This window comes from Malaclemys terrapin, chromosome 13 (genome assembly GCF_027887155.1).
Source record: "Malaclemys terrapin pileata isolate rMalTer1 chromosome 13, rMalTer1.hap1, whole genome shotgun sequence".
Classification (NCBI taxonomy): domain Eukaryota; kingdom Metazoa; phylum Chordata; order Testudines; family Emydidae; genus Malaclemys; species Malaclemys terrapin.
The window spans coordinates 42,289,087-42,308,251 of NC_071517.1; the positions used below are offsets into that span (position 1 = coordinate 42,289,087).

Here is a 19,165-nt window from a genome sequence, read left to right on the forward strand (position 1 = left end):
CAATGTTAATCCGCCTCTGACGGCGGTGTATTGTTATATACCAGACAATACTTACTGGGAGTGGCCCTCCTCCCCGGTTTGGGTCTGTGCCCGTGATCCAGCTTCTACCTCAGGGTGTGAATCAGACAGTTCCTCTGTGTCTACCGCTTGGTCGATTGCATCAGTAAGATCTGGGATCGCATTCTCTGTCTCCTCCTGGACTACGCCCTGGTGGCCATTGACTGGGGTTAGGGTTACCACCTGGCTGGGGTTTTTTTTTATGGATTTGCCAATTGCCAGAAAAATAATCTAATCTGCCAGGTTTCTTTTACATGGGTTTAAAGATGTGCATTATTCTCACAATGCACTGGGCTATCTAATGTTAGATGTTTCTGTGGCCAGCTAAGGATGCTGCAGCATTCCCACTTCCGCAGTTTAAGTAAGAAAATGACGTTATCGATCTTATCGCTATGTGTTATCTCTCCAGATACTATAAATGGCTGTTAAAGGGGGGAACAAGTTGCAGAGTTGCCTTGTGGTTGGGGGTTGAGGTTGAGGCTGAGGCAGGCTTGCCTTGGGGGGAGGGGCGGGTTTTTTTGCATTTTAAAGGTGATGGTGGCAGCGGTGGTGTCCACAAAAGGCAGCAGTTCAGGGGAGGGCTCTCTCACAGATACATGGCCCAGCTCATTATCAGCACTGCAGGCCCTGCAAGCTCTCCCAGAAATTCTAGTATTTTCCTTGGCCCTCTTGTAACCTAGCTGGAGCGCCTTTCTCTCATTGTGGCAGCGGCTGGATCCCGGCTGTGCTCCCTTTCTTTCATTTGGTCAGCTAGCTCCTTGTATATGGCGCGCTGGAGTGGCTAGAATTCAGATGGGCCCATCCCCAAAGGGCAATGAAGGCCAGGACCTCGGCACGAGACCCCACTGATGCATGAGACACGACTGCTCACTAAGTAGGAGTATAACAAAGAGAGATGAACGCCTCGTGACTGCTGGATTCACAGAAGGACAGCACCCGGCTCTGTGCCGGCATTGAAACGGGAAGGCATCATCCCGCCAGGGTGACCCCAGAACAGGAAAGGGCACAAAGCCAACCAGGACAACCCAGCTAGACAGCAGTGCAGTGTGGGATAGCAGCAGGCCCTATGGAAGCCTTGAAAAATCCCATCTCAAGCTGAGTCATTTAGGGTTTCACATTTGCTGGGTGGCAGGTGCGCACTGCGGCTCCAGCAGAGGCATCTGAAACACAGAACCTAGTGAGCATCGCTAGAGGGCTCACGCGCTATTTAAAGGGACGCCACCCGATTCCAAAACATGACACACACCCCTGCAGTGCTGCTGGAGGAGCCAACATCCCCTAGTCCAGTGCTTCTCAACCTTTCCACACGACTGTCCCCCTTTCAGGCGTTTGATTTGTCTTGCCTACGCCCAAGTTTCACCTCACTGAAAAACGACTTGCTTACAAAATCAGACACAACAATACAAAAGTGTCACAGCCACTGGTACTGAAAAATGGCTGCCTTTCTCATTTTTCCCACGTAATTATAAAATAAAGAAATTGGAATATAAATACAGTGCTTACATTTCAGCGTATAGTCTATAGAGCAGTATAAACAAGTCAATGTCTGTCTGAAATTTTAGTTTGTCGTGACTTCGCTAGTGCTTTTTATGCAGCCTGTTGTAAAACTAGGCAAATCTCTAGATGAGCTGCTATACCCCCTGGAAGACCACTGCGGACCCCTGGTTGAGAAGCACTGCCCTAGTGCAGCACCCTTCAATGTGTAAGAATTCGCTGTTCATCAGCCGTTTCCCCTCAGGTGGTGGAGGGATGGGCAAGGGTGGTGTTTCTAGGAGGAATAATGTGGGTCCTTCTCAATCCAGTGACCTATAGGCAGTTTGGCAGTGGAGGCAGCTGGTTGTTGTGTTCCTGCCTCCCCCTCTAGTAGTGCACAAACGATGGAGCTCGGAACAATCACAGGCTGCGTAACCCCGTCCGTCATCAATTGCGACACTTTCTGATGGAGACGCGAGGCGCATCCCAGCTGACAGCAAGGGAACGAAGTGTCACTTAGCCCTAAAAGTTTCCCGCTTGCAGACGAGCACCAAAGGATCAAGCTGGATAAGCCAAACTCATTGCACCAAGCCCGTTTAAAACCCCACACTAGGCCGATGTAGCATGATGACAGCTCATGGGGGTCTGAGAATGAGGCAGGGCAAAGGGAAAAACAGTGGGGACTGAAAAGGGGAACCTGGTGAGGGAGAAGGATTCAGGGAGAAAGGCAGGGACTGAACAGGGGAACCTGGAGGGAGCAGGGGAGGTATAAGAAAGGTGCGGCAAAGGGAAGAGAAAAACAAGCGTGTTAAATGTTATTGAAAGAGACACTGTAATTTATTACTTGGATGTTGAGCTCTTTGGGACAGAGACTGTGGTTTTTGGTCTATGTCTCTACAGCATCGAACCCAATGGGTCATCCTGATCAATGATTAGTGCTATGAGAATACAGGAGAACCTCGGTGTTACGCACACCTCGGGATCAGAGGTTGTTCGTAACTCTGAAATGTTCGTAACTCTGAACAAAACGTTGTGTGGGTCTTTCAAAAGTTTACAACTGAACATTGACTTAATACAGCTTTGAAACTCTACAATGCAGAAAAAAATGTTGCTTTTAACTACCTTAATTTAAATGAAGCAAACATGAAACAGTTTCTTTACCTTGTCAATTTTTTTTTTAATTTTCCCTTTTTTTTAAGTAGTTTACATTGAGCACAGCACTGTACTGTATTTGCTTTCTTTTAGGTTTTTTTGTCTGTGCTGCTGCCTGATTGTGTAATTCTGGTTCCAATTGAGGTGTGTGGTTGATCAGTCAGTTCGTAACTCTGGTGTTTGTAACTCTGAGGTTCTACTGTACAATGAATAAATAATAATAATCCCCTTGATCCTCTGATTTAGGACAAATGGGAACGTGTCAGTTGCCTTCAAAATAATCTTCTCAAATTGAGGCCGTCTGTTTGCTTTGCTTGGGCTAGCCAACTGTGACTGTGAACTGGAGCGGGTCAGCAAACTTCCAAAATTGTGACCCAAAAAAACACCAATTGGTTCATTTTTTTTCACGCCAACTTTAGTCAACACCTTTTAAGCTGCACATGCATTTAATTAAAACTTTTTTATTAAAAAAAATGTTCTTTTTATTCCCCCCCTCCACACACACACATACTATTATTTTTCCCTAGCTGTTGTGTGTGTGTGTGTGTGTTTCATACTTGGATTCTTCAACATAAACATAAACAGGAAACACCACTCACATTGGTGTGATGAAAAACTGTTTGAGAAAGTGTGGTGTGCGTGGGAAGTTACAACACAATCAAATATATGACACAAGCATCAGGGATGCCAGATATTCCTCAAAGGGCAGGGAAGGGGAGCAGCTCTTCTCCTCTGTGGGAGAAGGTTGGCAGCATTACATGTTGCTCATAGAGAAAGATGAGAGAGAAAGAATTTACTGAGAGGCAGGAGGACTGATCCAGTGAAGGGGATAACCCAGATCAGCTGGGAGCAGAGACAGGCCAAGGAATGGCCAGGAACCCTTTACCATGGTGGGGAAGGTAACCTGACTTAATGGAACTGAAAGACAGTTGAGGGGCTTGTCAGTGGCAGAGGAAGCTGCTGACCAAGAATTGGGAGAAGAGCAGGGAAGCCCAGCTCCTTCCCAGAGGAGACAGAGAGAACTGGCTGGGAATCTGCCAGAGCTGAGGAGACAGGAGCCAAGCTAAGAATAGACACCAAAGAAAGTCAGCGCCTTACGGAGCCTGGCATCAGATGGGGCGGTGGCCGACAGAGCCCTCTGCCAGTATGCAGCAAGAGGTCCTCTTTGTTAAGAAGAATTATTGTGTTTGTGAGCTTTCCGGTGCTCTGACTTTTGCTGCTTTTTTTGAGTCTTCTCGCTGATTTTCACTGGGATGCTTGGCCCTCTTGGAGGGTCTTGTGCCATTTCCTGAGCGCTCTATTTAATGTTTCTCATTGATGGCGGATTTCTTGGCTTCTCTAACATTCGCTATCATTTTTTGGCTTGAGGAGACTGAGAGGTGGGTGTTTACCTGGGTGCTCTGGCAGTGATTTATTTGAACACCCACTCACTGAAAGAGCCCAAGAGGCAAAGATCCTTTGGTGAGCATGTTCACCAGCTCTTCTTAGGGGTAGCCAGAAAGTCATTTTTTGTGCAACTTCTTGGAGACATGATCTAAGCTTTACTTAAACCAGAAAAATGAGCCCGGTTTGTTGCTTAGTTCTCACCATCCCTGGCCCACTCCCAGAGTGTCACGGTGCCCCCACCTGCTGCATGGCAGGGATAGTTATAGAGTGATGGGGGGCTAGGAATGGCCGAAAGGATAAAATCCCCTGCAGAAGCTTTCAGCTTTATCAATGGATCTGTAATCCAACTCCACTCAGTGTGGCGCTTTATCCCCTTCTAGTGGTGGCTGGGTCACATACCCAGCTTGATAAAACTGCAATAGCCTTGACTGTATACGGTGGTAGTGTAGTTATGTTGGTCCCAGGACAGTAGAGAGAAGAGGCGGGTGAGGTGATAACTTTTCTTGGACCAACTTCTGTTGGTGCAAGAGACGAGCTTACACAGAGACCCAAAGAAGAGCTCAGTGTAGCTCAAAAGCTTTTCTCTCACACCAACCGTAATTAGTCCAATAAACGATACTACCTCACCCACCTTGTCTCTCTAGTACCCTTGGCTCACAGAGCTGGTTTGTAGCTCAGGCTGTCGAGGTTTTGGGTTTTAAAAAGTTTTCATAAACACTCTGGATGCTGTTGGCTCAAGGTTGATTTTACACGTGTTAATAGCATTTGCTGGGAGGGAAACCTAAAATAAAACCATGGTTTTCAGCTAGAGAAATTATTTATTATTGCCTCATTTTACTTTGGATCTTGCTTTTACCCCCCTCGTACCTTTGAGTCTTTTTTCCTTTTAATTTGTACTCTGGATTTTTCATTGAATCATAGAAATGTGGGGCCTGGAAGGGACCTTGCCCATCCCTAACAATGTTTGTCTAAGCTGTTCTTAAAAACCTCCAATGACAGATTCCACAACCTCCCTTGTAAGGCTATTCCATTTCTTAAGCATCTTTATAGTTAGAACATTTTTTCTAATAGCTAACCTAAATCTCACTTGCTAAAGATTAAGACAAATACTTCTTGTACCCTCAATGAACATGAAGAATGATCACCATCCTCTTCATAACAGCCCTTACCATATCTGAAGACTATCAGGTTCATGAAACTATCACTGCATTTCACACCTCCCCCGTATAATGTTCTTCCTGAAAGATGAAGTATTGAATGAGTTTAGGCAAAGCACCTACATAAAACTTATTACCACAGTAAATCATTGCACTATTTCACGTTTTCTACAGATAGAGGTTGTGGTTTTTCTTTGTCTTACTGCTACTGGAATAGGACCTATAAATGCCAAAATTTTATAGGCTTTGTTTATGTAAACATTTACTATACTTTAAAAATTTGTAATTCAATAAGTATTATAATAGCATTCTTCAATTAAAGATTCTACTGAACTTAAAAAAAAAAAAAAGGGGGTGACCCTTGAAAGTGTGTTTGGAATCTAATTATTTCAAAGGGCTAGCTAGAGGATTTTGCTTAGAGGTGGTGTATTTAGCATCAACCTTGGCACCTTTAAATACAGCATGCTTAAATAGGTCCCCACACAGTAATAAGCAAACCAGTGCCAGGGTCCTTCTTAGAATTCATGGTCAAGCACTTACTGTACCACACCAGGCATATTGTTACTACACTAGTATACTTAAACAAGTTATCTATAACTACATTTATAATACTCTTAACCTTTGAAAACAAGCCTGTGTCTAGAAGAACTAGCTACCTACGGTCCCTTAGAGATATAAATAATAAAGCTTGCCTGTTTTATATTACTATCAAGCTGCCAGTTAACCAGTTTCCTCAACCGCCTTCTTTCCATTTCTCCTCCCAGACCCCATTTCTCTACATAGATAACTGAACACTGTACCGGCCCGAACTCCTTTTATAGTGCGTTGGGGGACCTGAAGGAAGACTGAGACCTCTTACCCTGCGGCCCTCAGGTAACACTGCCCCCTGGCGTGTTCCAGCAGCGAACAGCCACTCCTCGCGCTCCGCCCATTCGCCTTTTCATTGGTTTGTTTAGGAAACCAATCAAACGACACTGACTTTTGAAGATTGACTTATAGACTTGTTTCATTGGGGGGCGGGGGGAATGGAAAGATGATTTTGCTCCCACTTTGCTCACAGGGACCGGGCCTGTAGGGCCGGATCGCGCCTAGCATAGTTGGGCTGCCTTCCTGATCGGGGTTTCAGTTTGATGTATCAATACAATGAAATATTTACTAAAATAAGCCCTTAATTTTACCTCTATCCATTACAAAGCACATGTGCTATGCCCCCAGGGGTGGGGAATGCCTTTTTTTTAAACATGTCACTCATGAAGAAAGAAACCAGACCCCCAAAGGAGCACCCAAAAAACTGTGTGGGGAGGGGGGGATGTCTTTTATTTTTTTTCTCTTAATACTGTACAGGGGAAGTACTGTGGCCCAGCAAAGGATCTTTGTTTCATTCCTGCATTTCTCTCCCAGGTGGTAGCAAGAACACAGCGCCTTGTTCATAAATCCATGAATGTTCCTAAAGGAGCCAAACTGTATCCCACTATTGTAGGGAGAACAAAGCAGGTCGCTCAGAGAGTCGGAAATCTGCCGGTGGGACGGTGTCTCGCTTAGTGGAACAGCTCACAAATTACTGTCTTCTAATAAGCCCAGTGAAGATAAGTTTCGTTGTTGTTTTTACAGGATCAGGACAGCGGAGCTCTGTAAACGAAGGTCGCTCTTCAAATCCGGAGCGACTTTCTGACCAGGCGCTAGCTACAAAGGCAGTTTAGGGAGCAGCCGCAATAGCAAATCTCCTGCAGCGCCACAAGTGCTAAATCGATACGGATTAATCTTCTTCATCCCATTTGCAGCAAGATCACTCTTCCGAACAGCGTTAGGTGCCTGCTGATTCTGTGGCATCTCCCCCAAGCAGATTTCCGAGCACTCTGCCGTGTTCTCACCACAACCAGACAGTGAATGGCTCACCATCGCTACACCACAAAAACAGAAAACCGCAATCAAATAACCACAACGGGAAATACGGTACAACTTGGAGCTCATGTATAGCGGCAAGGGCGGGTGCTAATTGGATGAAAAGATGAATAACTGGTAGAGCGTTTGTGGGGGAGGACAGGGGCTGGTCAGGGGAAGGCGGCCTGCACTTTCATTGGGCAGTAAGTTACCGCCGGACCTGATAGGAAACAGGCACCAGCTCCGGTTCTCTGCTAGAATCGTTAAAGCGACAAACGTGGATATAAATTTCGTAATAAAAGTGTATTGAGGTTACAATTTTGATCATTACTGCGGAGTAAACCGATCATTTTAAAGTATTTGTTTACGTGAAGATTTTTTTCCACGGAACTTTTTTTCAGGGGAGGACGATTTTATTGATTACTTTAAAAATCAACTTGGAATATTTTTCAATAGGAAATTTTAGAGTTTTTTACGTTGCCCTAGGCAATCTTGTTAGTAAAATACACAGAATAAAATGCCAAATCAAAGATTTCCCTCCAAGAAGCATCTTTGTCGGTAAAAGCTCACGCCGCACCGCCCATGCTCTCCCGGCGAACCAACAGCTCACTTAGTGAATATTGAGGGTGGCTCTTAAAAGAGCCTTTGAGTTTATATTTATTAGTTGACGAGGAATGTGTTTTTAATGCCTCTTGCCTCCAGCTTTGCCGCGGGGGGCAGCCCTCCCCTTGGGTCTGGCCGGGTTTTTGTGGGCCTTGGGTTTTTTAACAGCTGGCTTGGTTTCCCTGCCGGGCCCCTTTGCCTTCCTAGCTGCTGTGAGGTTAATTTTTTTCGGAGACCTCCTGGCCGCTATCTGGGTTTTGGGTCTCTTGACGGCCGTTTTTTTCTTCGTTGCTTTCAAGGCGCCCCCCTTCTTCTGGCGCTTGTTGACCCTGAAGGATCCCGAGACGCCGCTGCCCGTCACCCGCTGCAGCAGCCCTTTGCTAACGAGAGAGCTGAGCGTCGCCTTCAGGCGACCGTTGTTCTTCTGCACGTCGTACCCCTCGGCCAAGAGCGCCTTCTTGATGGCAGCCAGAGAGGCGCCCTTGCGGGCTGTAGAGACGCAAACAGCCCGCAGAATGAGGTCGGGGAGAGACGGCCTCCCTTTCTTCTTAGGTAGAAAAGTAGCTAAAGCCCCTTCTGAGAGAGAAGCCTGGGAGGCGGAGCTTAAATTTCGCATTTCTCCCCGATGTATTCACAGCCACAAGAACCGCCGCCGCCGCCGCCGCCTCGCTGCAACCGCTGCTGCTGCCGCCTCTGAGCTGCAAAGCGACAAGCTCCCACGAAGCTTCCACGACTCTCCGCTCCAAACTGATCGCGCGGGTCGCCTAACGGGCTTTATATAGAGCAGAACCCTACGCAACCGACTCAACCAGATCGCCGCGCGCACCGCCTCCCCCGACGGCGGACGCAACAGAATCAATCAGCCTCCCCTTGCCTCCCAGCGTCTCAGAAATCTGTGTTTCTGAAACTCCACTGATCTCTAATTTTAAAAGCCCCACTGGCTTTTTGATCAATTAACGTAGACGTCCCCAGGCTAGGACTGTTAGGTGGTTTTATTCGCTGCATTTTTTTGATCCACTGAATAAGCTCCCCGCGCCAGAAATCGACAAAACCCTCGATTTATCCACCTGCCTGTCCTCCAAAAGTAAACAAAATTTGGGTTTAATCTTAAATTACAATTTCAATTCTGTGCCTGCCCTCAAGATATCGAGGGAACAGTATTAAGGCGGAGTGAGGTATCCCACACAAAGAAATTAAATGATTTCTTTCTTCGTTTTTTTGTGCAGTGCCCTTCCAAAGACAAACAAGAAACACACCTAGGCTTCCCCATACTCGCCTATAAGGCTTTGTCTAATTTCAAAAGGAAATAAATATCTCTAGTTTTCTGTCATAGTAAAACATTGCAATGTACTTTAAACATACTGCTATTTTAATTTATATAGGGATGCATCCTACTCTCATTCACCTGGCTGAAATTAATGTCAAAACATCCATTAACTTCAGTAGAAAGAGCAAAAGTTGCAGAAAACTATAGGATACACATGCAAAAAAAAATGTAACAGGGAGGAAGAATAATTATTTTCATGTGTTTGGAAAATAATTATATTGTTTTAAGGTATAGGTTTTTAGTAAAAGGGGAAGCTAATTTTGATATCATACTTTGGGTTTTACAATAGAGGCATTTTATTTTATTTCGTTTTATTTAGATCCCGATTGTTTTATGCGTCTGGTTTAAAGGTGTTAGCCTATAATCTGCAAAAGTGTCTAAAGGCTATGGGTGCCTCAAATGTCGAGTTCCCAGCACAAGCCTATTGGGGGGGAAAGTAATGGTTTGATTGAAGTTGATAATTCAGGTGCTACATTTGCTGTCTCACATTACAGGACCAAGATGTCATCCAACATAACCATATCATCGAAATGGAATAACTTTAAAACGGACAAGAATGATTTAACGGAATAAATACCCAGCAGGACTCAAAATTATTGAGGAAAAGACTTTAGGATTGGATAGTTATATAAATAAAAAGATCATTGACACTTAGCATTACAGGGAGAGGGAAGAGGGGGGGGGACTAGAAAGGACAAACCCACTCACGCTTCAGGCCAGGATCCAAGCAGTCTCGACTTCCCTGTAGCTGACTTCCCATCGCTTGCTGTATATGGATAGGCACGATAAATTCTGTGGCAATGCGCTCAAACAGATAATTTGCGGCAGAATTCAAGATGCTCAGGACCCCATGCCCGAGTGCCCATGTGAACCTACTTCAGCATCTCTTACAGGTATGCGGAATAAAACGCTACTCTTTTTCCGCACCCTTCTTTGAGACATCACCAATCAGCATCTGTCTACATTTCTTCATCGTACAAACACACACCTCTCTCCCTATTCTTTTCCCTACAAAACAAACAAACAAACAACCCCCCCCCACACACAAAAAAAAAAAACCAAAAAAACGAAACGTAGGATCGCGGAGTTCCCATGTATTAAATAGTGGCAGACCTGAAGCGAGACTGAGACCGCCTACCACCTAACCTTTCGCTAGTACAGGTCTCACCCTTCACTTCTGTATCTACCCATCAGCCTCGCCTTCTTGATATGTAATTAAGGATCCAAACATTTCTCCTTTTCATTAGCTCATCCGGGAAACCAAGCAAAAATAGAACCAATGTTTCCCCGCCTCTAAAGTATCTGTCATGGAATTAAAATGCCATAGTGTGTAAACCCTTCTCTTCTCCTAGACTATCCTGAGAAAATGATGGAATTTTAACAATAATTTGGAGAAAAATCACGATTTTTGTTTATTGGCTTCCTTAGCCGGGGAGCAGATTCGAGATTTTTGTATATTTTCCCTGACAGAGATTGAGTGTTTTAGTTTATCTGATCACCAAACTCTGGTGAACGAAACAGCGTCACCAGGCGAACATAACACACGGGTTATTAGTGCTAGAGGACCAGAGAGAGGCGGGGATAGAACCAGGTTGATTCGGTTGCGTCAGACACTGGGGTATAACTACCCCTCGGGCTGCAGCAGCAGTGCGCGGCTTTCAATCTGCTGCAGCGTGAGGTGCAGGCGGCGCCGTAACAAGTAGAGAACAACTATCAAAAATAGAAAACGCGGCGCCTCTTGTATCTACCCAGATGAACACAGATCAGCCGGCTGCCCCTTCCCAGGAGCCAGCCAGCAAGAGAACGAAGCGGAAGAAGAGGAAGGCGGTACCGATAACTCGAAAAGACCGCGAAGGTTTTGCCCATTTCATTCTCCAGACCGTGGATTGCACTCCGGGGAGGTCTCCCTGGGCGTCATCAGGAAAGAGCTGGCGGCGGCGGGGATCGACGTTAAGAACAAAGCCCGTATCAAAGCGGGGCTTGGGAAGCTGGTCGCCACGAATGTCTTGCTTAAGGTCCCAGGCTCCTACAAGCTCATCGCAGAAGCGAAGCTACCCCCTCCGCTGGTGAAGAAGGACAAATTGCCAAAGAAGCAGGGGGCAAGAGGAAAAAAAAGCAGCGAAGAAAAAAGCCAAGAAGAAAGCAGAGGCTCTTGTGGATCAGGAAGAGGGAACTGGAGAAACTGTCGCTTCTGTATCCTTTTATGCAGTGGGAAACATCTCTCGAGGGGAAGCCCTAAAAGGCATAATTCTACTGACTCATTCTACCGAAAAAAGTAAATCAATCCAAGGCTCTTTTAAGAGCCACCCCCAAAAACTTTCCCTAAAAGAGCGTTAGCACAAATGTACCTTTAAAAAAACATTTTTTCTGTATTTGTCTAGGACCAGATCCTATGCGTTAGGGAAGGTGAAAACTATATAAACGTGGTATATATATACCTTCTTTACCAAATAAAAAAACAACAACAAAATAAGGTCAACCCCCCTTTATTTTAAGTCAGTTAATTCAATGGCAGGATCTAACTAATCTTGAAGGCTCCCTGCCTTGTCCTGGTGTTGTTGGTTTTCCCTGACCCGCCTATCATAAAATGCATTCATCAATGGTAGTGCTGTCGTTTGCTTTCTATTCTAGGAATACATACAAACACACAGCCCTCCCAAATCTCTAAAAAAGCCGCGTTACAAAATATAGCACCAGGGAGCAAAGACATTCGCTCTTTTGATGAACGCTGGGGATGGTTCTGAAAAGAACCGTTTTGGGTTTTGTTTTTCGCTCCTGGCCTGAGCCGTCACTCCAGAAGGAAGGTGCCCTTAATAATATCTTCTAAGATTTGCTTCCTGCGCGTTGCCACCGTCCCCCTGATTTTGCCCGGGCTCCCGCTGACCCTCTTGGGCCGCGCAGCAGCCGGTTTGATTTCCCCGCTGGGGTCATTTGGCCCTGAGGCAGCGGTTCCTGTCTTCGCCGAGCTCTGGCGCCTCTTGGCCGCGGCTGTTTCCCTCGTTTCTGCTTTGGCGGCGCCGCCTCCCCGCTGGAGACTGAAAGAGCCGGAGGCGCCGCTGCCGCTGACCCGACGCAGGGCCCCTTGGCTCAGGAGATAACGGAGCACAGCCTTGATGCGGCCCTTGTTCTTCCGCACTTCGTATCCCTCGCCCTCCAGCATCTTCTTGATGGCGGCGAGAGAGGCGCCTCTGCCGGCAGCGGGGACAGCAGCAGCCCGGAGAATGACCTGGCTGAGAGTCGGTTTCCTCCTTCTCTTGCGCCGGGGATTCTCCCGAGCCGCGCGGGAGGCCGCAAAAGCCGCGGGGAGAGAAACTGAACCGGGCATGTCCCTGCGACCCAATCCCAGCTGCTGCCACCCAGACCCGCACGTGGGGCCGCCGCCCTGACACTGAGCCCGGCGGCCGCCGCTCGAGGCCAGATAGAGAGCAGAGCCCGACGCAACCGAATCAATCCCCCGCTTTACTCCTGCCCCAGCGCCTCCCCCCAGCCTGTGTTTCTTCCGTCCCACTCATGTTGCCCCCCAAAAGCACCAGCCCCGATTTGCACAATCCTTTCGCCCTCCCCGCTCCAGGGCACTGAGCTAGTTCCCCCGCTGGCGTTGTCCGAAATATTTATGAGTTGCTGTCTGGGATAGGTCACAAAACTGGGCTATGTAACTACATGACAAATGTGTTTGGCTGAGGATTACAAACATTAAGCAATACATTCACCTGCCAAAAAAATTACACAAAGCCCTGCAGCAGTGAGATCCTTCATGACTGTGCTCTTAATTCTCCTGTAACTCTGCATCCTTTTGTCCTTGTAGACTTTTAAAGAAAGAGCTTCAAAGTCACAAATAACAATTAGGCCTAACTGGAATAGCCTAATTCTAATGAAGACTCCCAACTCTGAGTTTAACGGCCATGAAAATCTCCCGTTTATGTATCTGAACTTTTCTCATTTAAGGAACAAATTTTCAGAAATGTGCAAATGAACATATCCCATATACATAGATACCCAGTGGAGCTGTATATTTCTTAGCTGGCCACATACTGAGACAAATTCTTATTTTGTTGTATGCACACACTATGGAATTATATGCATTGTAAACCGGTGGAATATGCATTACCTGTAATCAGTGCTCCCTTTGCAGTGTTTTCTATCATGAAGATCATATAGATCAATGAAGTAAATCGAATGTGGGTAAAATTTAAAGAAGGAAAGCCCCGTAGCTAACAATAGCTGGCTAGAATGAAGAGTAGGGCTAATGTATTATCAGAAGTTTCTTCCTATCTATGTCAGGGAGAATTTGCTATGCCTGTTCCTATAAAGGTGAAGCGAAGGCAAAAACAGACACAGCCTTAGTTCTTGATACTACAGTGTTAGTCACTACTGTTACTGGGTGGTGCTTTCTCACACAAAAACACAGCCTCAATGTTGGGCAAGACTCCACAAGAGCGTGTTCAGCTCTTCAATCTTTGTAGACAGCAAACTATGGATGGTGCCGAACAATTTGGCTCGTCTCACTTTCCCAGGACTCATTCTCAGATACTTCAGCACAACAACTAAATTATCTAAAGGCAACATGTCTACTACAGCTCGTGTAGCAGCTTATACAGCCTACCCACAGGAAACCGTAGCCCCACCCTACTGAACAAGACTTCACCGAGGCAACTTCCTTTCCTCACAAGCAGCCTTACATCCCCCTATTAACAGAACACCTTTCTTCTCTCAACAAAACAGAATGGTTGAGCGACTTTTGTTATAACCTTAGAGCTGAGCAGTTCCTCCATTCTGATTGGCTAGTAGGAGTCCAGGTCCCCTGAGCCAATGAGAATGAGGATCCTAAATGAACCAGTGAGAGAGCCCCTTTTCTTTCTCTCTTTTTTCCCTCCTAAAACTGTCATGCTCTACCATCAACACAAATGGTCATACTGGGTCCATCTAGCCCAATATCCTGTCTTCTGAAGTGGCCAATGCCAGATGCTTCAGAAGGAATGGACAGAACAAGGCAATTACCTAGCGATCTATCCCGTCTTCCAGTCCCAGCAGCTGGGATGGGATGGATCCCTGATGATCTTGACTGATAAATTCACCTGCTCTATTTAAAAACAATTCCTCCCCACTCCACAAAATCATCTATTGAATTCCTTCATAGGTTGATTTGTTCATTCATCCCTGTTCCTTTTTCTGTCAGAGGTAAGGCTGAGAATTTTAACATTCGTTAAGAGAAAAATATCAAATACTGCTCCAGTCTGAGTGTAGAGCTGTGTGCGAGGCTTTGGTGGTTTTATTTTCACTTTCTCTCTCCCCCCACACCCCTCAGCAGGAGGTTCATTCCTTAACACCAACGCCAGGGAATGAAACACCCTCCCGATCTGGACAAGATGTCTGTTGTGGAATGACAGGAGGCCTCGTGTGCTCTTAGAAACTCAGGTTCTCGGTGCTGGAGAGACACACTTTGGAGGAGAGCCTAGAGCTGCGGCAGCAGGAGGGGCGGGGGGTTGATTCGGTTGCGTCGGGGTCCCGGCTATAATTAGCCGCGGGCAGCAGCCCTGGCTTCCAGTCGGCGGCGTGAGCGGCGAGAGCAGCGACTGGGGGACAGACTGCGCCGCAGGCGCCTGGAGCAGTGCTGGTGGCTGCAGAAGCGGCGCCCCCTTTAGGCCGAGATGAATACAGCACAAACGGCAGCTGAAGCTCCAGCCGCAGCTCCAGCTCCAGCCAGCCAAAGGAAAAAGAAGAGAAGGAAGAAGAAGCCGCCTCGAAGACAGCGGCCGGCTTTTGCCCAGCTCATCCTGTGGAGCGTGGATTTCTCCAAGAGCCGCAAGGGCTTCTCCCTGGTGGCCATCGAGAAGGAGCTGGCGGCGACGGGAGTCGACGTCCAGAGGAACAAAAGCCGCATCAAAGCGGCGCTTAAGAAGCTGGTCACCAACAACATCCTGTGCAAGGTGCCTGGAGTGACTGGGGCTCCCGGCTCCTACAAGCTCTGCAAAGAACCAGGGGTCGGCAAAACGCAGCTCGTTCTGCAGCTGCCCAAGACCAAGGAGGCCAAGAAGCCGGCAAAGCAGAAGAGACAGGCAGATAAAAAGCCGCTTGCCAACAAGGAGGCTAAAAAGATCGAGAAGAAAAACAAAGGGACGGGGACAAAGCCCCCCGGGAAGATAAGGAACGTGGCCGAAGGCAAAGGAGCTGGCAAGACTTCTGCGGCTTCCTCTGCTCGCGGGGCAATGGCTCCCCAGCGGAAATCTTAACAGACCTATTGATTCACCGCAACGAAACAACAACGGCTCTTTTAAGAGCCACCCCAAACCATGTCCAGGAGAGCTTTAAGCACGAATGCCCTGATGTCTCCCTTACACTGCATCCCTAGCTCTGGCAAATCTCCCTTTGATTTCAGCGGAAAACAGTGGGTGCGCTGGGGAAACCAGAAATAGGCTTTTTAGGTCTTCCCCCTCCCCTTTAGAAAGAGGCGAGATATGCGGGCTGGTTTACTATATTATTAAATATGACGAGCCTCTGTCACTGCCTGACGGGAACGAGTGTGAAAAATCAGTGACCAGAAACTATAGGAGTTTGTGTGTATCGAACTATGAACATTTTAAACCCCAGAATTATTCCCAACTTTATCTCAGAATGTGATGTGACAGGTGGAGGAAACGTACAAGTAATCTGGAAACAACCTAAATCCCCACGTTCTGTGCATTCTGGTATTGCCCATAATGCAGTCATGGTAGGATGCTCGAAAGGTTTCTGTGACTACCCGTGGTTGGGGAGGGGTTCATGGACGGGACAGCACTGTCCTGTTTCTGCCGCAGCTGCACTCCCGCCTGAAGCCAGGGCTGGCTGGGGTGGAGGGCCAAGATTCCTGCGTTTTCAAGGGCAGATTGGAATATGTACATGCGGGGGGAGCAGGGACGGTAGATAGGTAGGTAGCCCCGTCTTATAAAAAACTCCAGTTGAAGACTTAGGAGGAATTCGACTTCTAAAGAAACTTTCACAACACAAAGGACCTGCTCCCCCATCAGATAAACGTCACACGCCTGCTGCCGCCCCGACCTGATAAACCAGTGATCTCGAGCAGCAGGAGCCGCCATCCGTTCCGTATATTTCTGAGCGCGGTTGGTTTTCCCTCAGCTGGAAAGGCAGCGAGTAGATCTTGCCCCACGGTTCCTGGTATATTTCCGAGCTGTCTGCACCTGAAATGTAGATTTACAAGTAGGTTGCCGCTTAGTTAGCATCACTCCACGGCCATGCCCAGGCTCCTGCGACAGCTTCGCAGAAGACAGTGCCTGGTTTGCTGCCTGAAAGGGACAGTGACAGCAGGCTGTAATTGTGTGAGGAAAACCACCATTTCAGACTGAAATTTTATCAGCGGATTTTGTTAATATATTGCTGGGAAGTGGTAAAGAGAAACAGCCGGGTGGCTTCAGGTTTATTTTGGGGAAGATAAAAAAGTTTTTTAGTTTATACCTTGTTCCTTCCACATCCCCTTTCTGTTCGGATTGTGGTGTTTCCGCTTCGTTATAGCTTTGGGGCGGCTGTTTTTCCAGTCTTCGGGAAATGAAGACTCCTTGGTATCCAAGTCCTTTGCGAATGAAAACGCTTCAACAGTTTGCAATATTCATCAATATAAGTTAAAGTTTCTACAAAAAAATTCTCTAGCTGCGTTTGATACCCGTATTTCAATATAAAAAGGCAAGGTTATTTAGGGATTAGAGTATCTGCTATGCAAAGAATTTATTAGCAGGTAAACCGCATTTTATAAGCCAAACGTAACTTCCACAAATAATTCTTGTTTATGTGGCTATGTTAAAAAACAACCTTTTTACCGGTTTTTTTTACCAATATTGCTTTTATCAATTTTATAGAATCAGGAATGATGAACATTTTAACTGATGACATCTCAATCCGTAACTAATCTGATTAGACTAATTTCCCTTACTATGAGCAGGTCTTTTATGGGAAAAGTGGGTGGCCCTTAAAAGGGCCTTTGGGTCTTAATTCGGTGGATGGTTTCACCTTAGCACAGGTATAGGACACAAGGCTTTACTTAGAGCTGGTATATTTGGTGACAGCCTTAGTGCCTTCCGACACAGCATGCTTCGCCAGCTCTCCAGGCAAGAGCAGGCGCACCGCGGTCTGGATCTCTCTGGAGCTGATAGTCGATCTCTTGTTGTATAAAGCCAAGCGTGACGCCTCTGAAGCGATGCGCTCGAAGAGATCGCTCACGAAGGAATTCATAATACTCATGGCCTTAGAAGAAATGCCCGTGTCCGGATGGACCTGCTTCAACACCTTGTAGACATAAATCGAGTAAGACTCTTTGCGGCTCCTCTTCCGCTTCTTATCGGCTTTCTTCGCACCCTCCGCAATCAGCTTCTTCCCACCTTTCTTCGGCACACGCGCAGACATCCTCACTTACTTCTCTGCTTCTGACCAACATAAAAAGACGCTAGTCGTCTAGAAGTTCCTCTTTATATAGACTGGGTGCCGACCTGAATGAAAACTGAAAGGTCTTCGGTCCTCCCCTCCCCTAGAAACCACTCCTCGTTCGCGCGTCCAGTCTGATAGCTTGAACAGGACGGCTCCCTTTATTCATCCTCTGCTATTGAGAAGGTGGCATAAATGATAGGATCTAGTGTTGTCCCAAACTTTCTTCTTAGATTAGCCCACTCTTAACAAAGCAGTTTGATCCTCTATGATTCCAACAAAGGTTTGTAAAAGTCAGAAAATATTTATGATTTAAATTCCCATTGGAGAATGGCTAGCATGTTGAAAGTTATCTTGTTTTCCTGTATTTTTAAAATCATTTTATTTCCCCTTTTTATACGTGAATCATAGATGTAACAAGAACCAGTTCAGTGCACTTCTGATCACTAGTCTTTTGCTTCTTGGTACACAGTTTCACGCTGACAGAAAATAGACATTTTGATCAGCACTTGCCATGTGTACAAAAGAGCCATGTAGCTTCTTTTGCAGGGGTCAAAGAATAGATTTTTTTTAACTTTTGTCACTGCTATCCTTTATTAAACAATTAACTTGTTTGGGAGAAAATCATTTAATCTAATCTTTCTCTATGTGTCTGAAGTTAAGTTTCTAAATCTATTCCTAGGTGCCTGAACAGGTGTCCTGATTCTAAAACCACTGTCCACCCAGCAGCTACTCCGGAGGTAAATAGATGCTGCTGATGACTTAGAACTTTTTCTAAGGGAGGGGGAAGCCTACACATTTTTGGAGTTTACTTATGAACTTAAGACTTTAACTCTAGGCACCCAGGTTTCAAAACCTTTGACCAGAGAGAGCCCCTGTTGTTTTCTGTTTTCTTTTCTGGATACTATACTTTCCCCTCTTCCATTCTCATTTTCCCAGATTTTTGACTTGACATCCAGACTTTGTTGGAAGTAGTTTTAACTTAAACAATTAAAACCATTTAAATATGGCGGTCTTATGTTTAAATCATTGAGAATCTACCAGCATATAGCTAGAGAAGCTCAACCTCTGTACAAAGATGTAGGTTGGGTGCTCTGCCTGATAACGATTCCCTTGGCATGGCTAGCACACAAGAGCTGTCTGCTTCATTCTTGCCCCTTCACTCCCTGGGTGCAAAATTCTCCCCAAAAGGAGATTCTGCTGCTGCTGGGTGGAGCAAATATAGGCACATGCCCGGGTGACTGAAAGGCTGTGTGCATATAGAGCAGTATATACAGAAGAAAAAGAGGTCTGGCGACAATACAGTACGTTTCCAGCCAGGTCCAGCAGGGGAGCAGCAAAGACCTGTTGGGGTCGCTTTCAGCTCGGCTAGTTTTCCATCAGGTCTCCCCGATATGAAATTAGCGGTTGGAGGGAGAATGAGATTCCAGGCCAGGGACTGCTGCTAAGAGGGGGCTGGCCAGAGTGGGTGGGGGGGGGGTCTCATCAACTCTAACTTTCACCTCTCCACACCTATACAACCAGTCTCTCTCTGGGCTGCTTCATTTGAGATACCATGGAAGTGTTTCCACATGGAAAATTTTCTGTTTCCATATTTTGGTTTTCAGGCATTTGATTTTTCAATTGTTTTTTTTTTTTTTTTTGGCCAAAACTCAATTTTCAGTCAAGAAACTCAGTTTTGATAGAAAAATTTCAATCTACTTTTAAGGGAATACCTTAA

General features: G+C 46.3%; 4 protein-coding genes across 4 annotated transcripts; 1 reads left to right on the forward strand and 3 right to left on the reverse strand.

Annotated features, from left to right (window-relative positions):
- Positions 1-7,788: 7,788 nt before the first annotated feature.
- On the reverse strand, positions 7,789-8,325 carry LOC128847661 (histone H1-like). The gene has a single exon (XM_054047254.1). It carries the CDS (start codon positions 8,323-8,325, stop codon positions 7,789-7,791), a length of 537 nt encoding a protein of 178 aa, XP_053903229.1.
- Positions 8,326-11,824: 3,499 nt separating this feature from the next.
- LOC128847390 (histone H1.4-like) lies at positions 11,825-12,361 on the reverse strand. The gene has a single exon (XM_054046782.1). It carries the CDS (start codon positions 12,359-12,361, stop codon positions 11,825-11,827), a length of 537 nt encoding a protein of 178 aa, XP_053902757.1.
- A 1,490-nt stretch (positions 12,362-13,851) lies between these two features.
- On the forward strand, positions 13,852-15,266 carry LOC128847391 (histone H1-like). Its single transcript, XM_054046783.1, has 2 exons — positions 13,852-13,872; positions 14,805-15,266. Exons 1-2 carry the CDS (start codon positions 13,852-13,854, stop codon positions 15,264-15,266), a joined length of 483 nt encoding a protein of 160 aa, XP_053902758.1.
- Positions 15,267-17,061: 1,795 nt separating this feature from the next.
- LOC128847666 (histone H2B 7-like) lies at positions 17,062-17,427 on the reverse strand. The gene has a single exon (XM_054047259.1). The coding sequence runs from the start codon at positions 17,425-17,427 to the stop codon at positions 17,062-17,064; it is 366 nt and encodes a 121-aa protein (XP_053903234.1).
- Between the last annotated feature and the right edge of the window lie 1,738 nt (positions 17,428-19,165).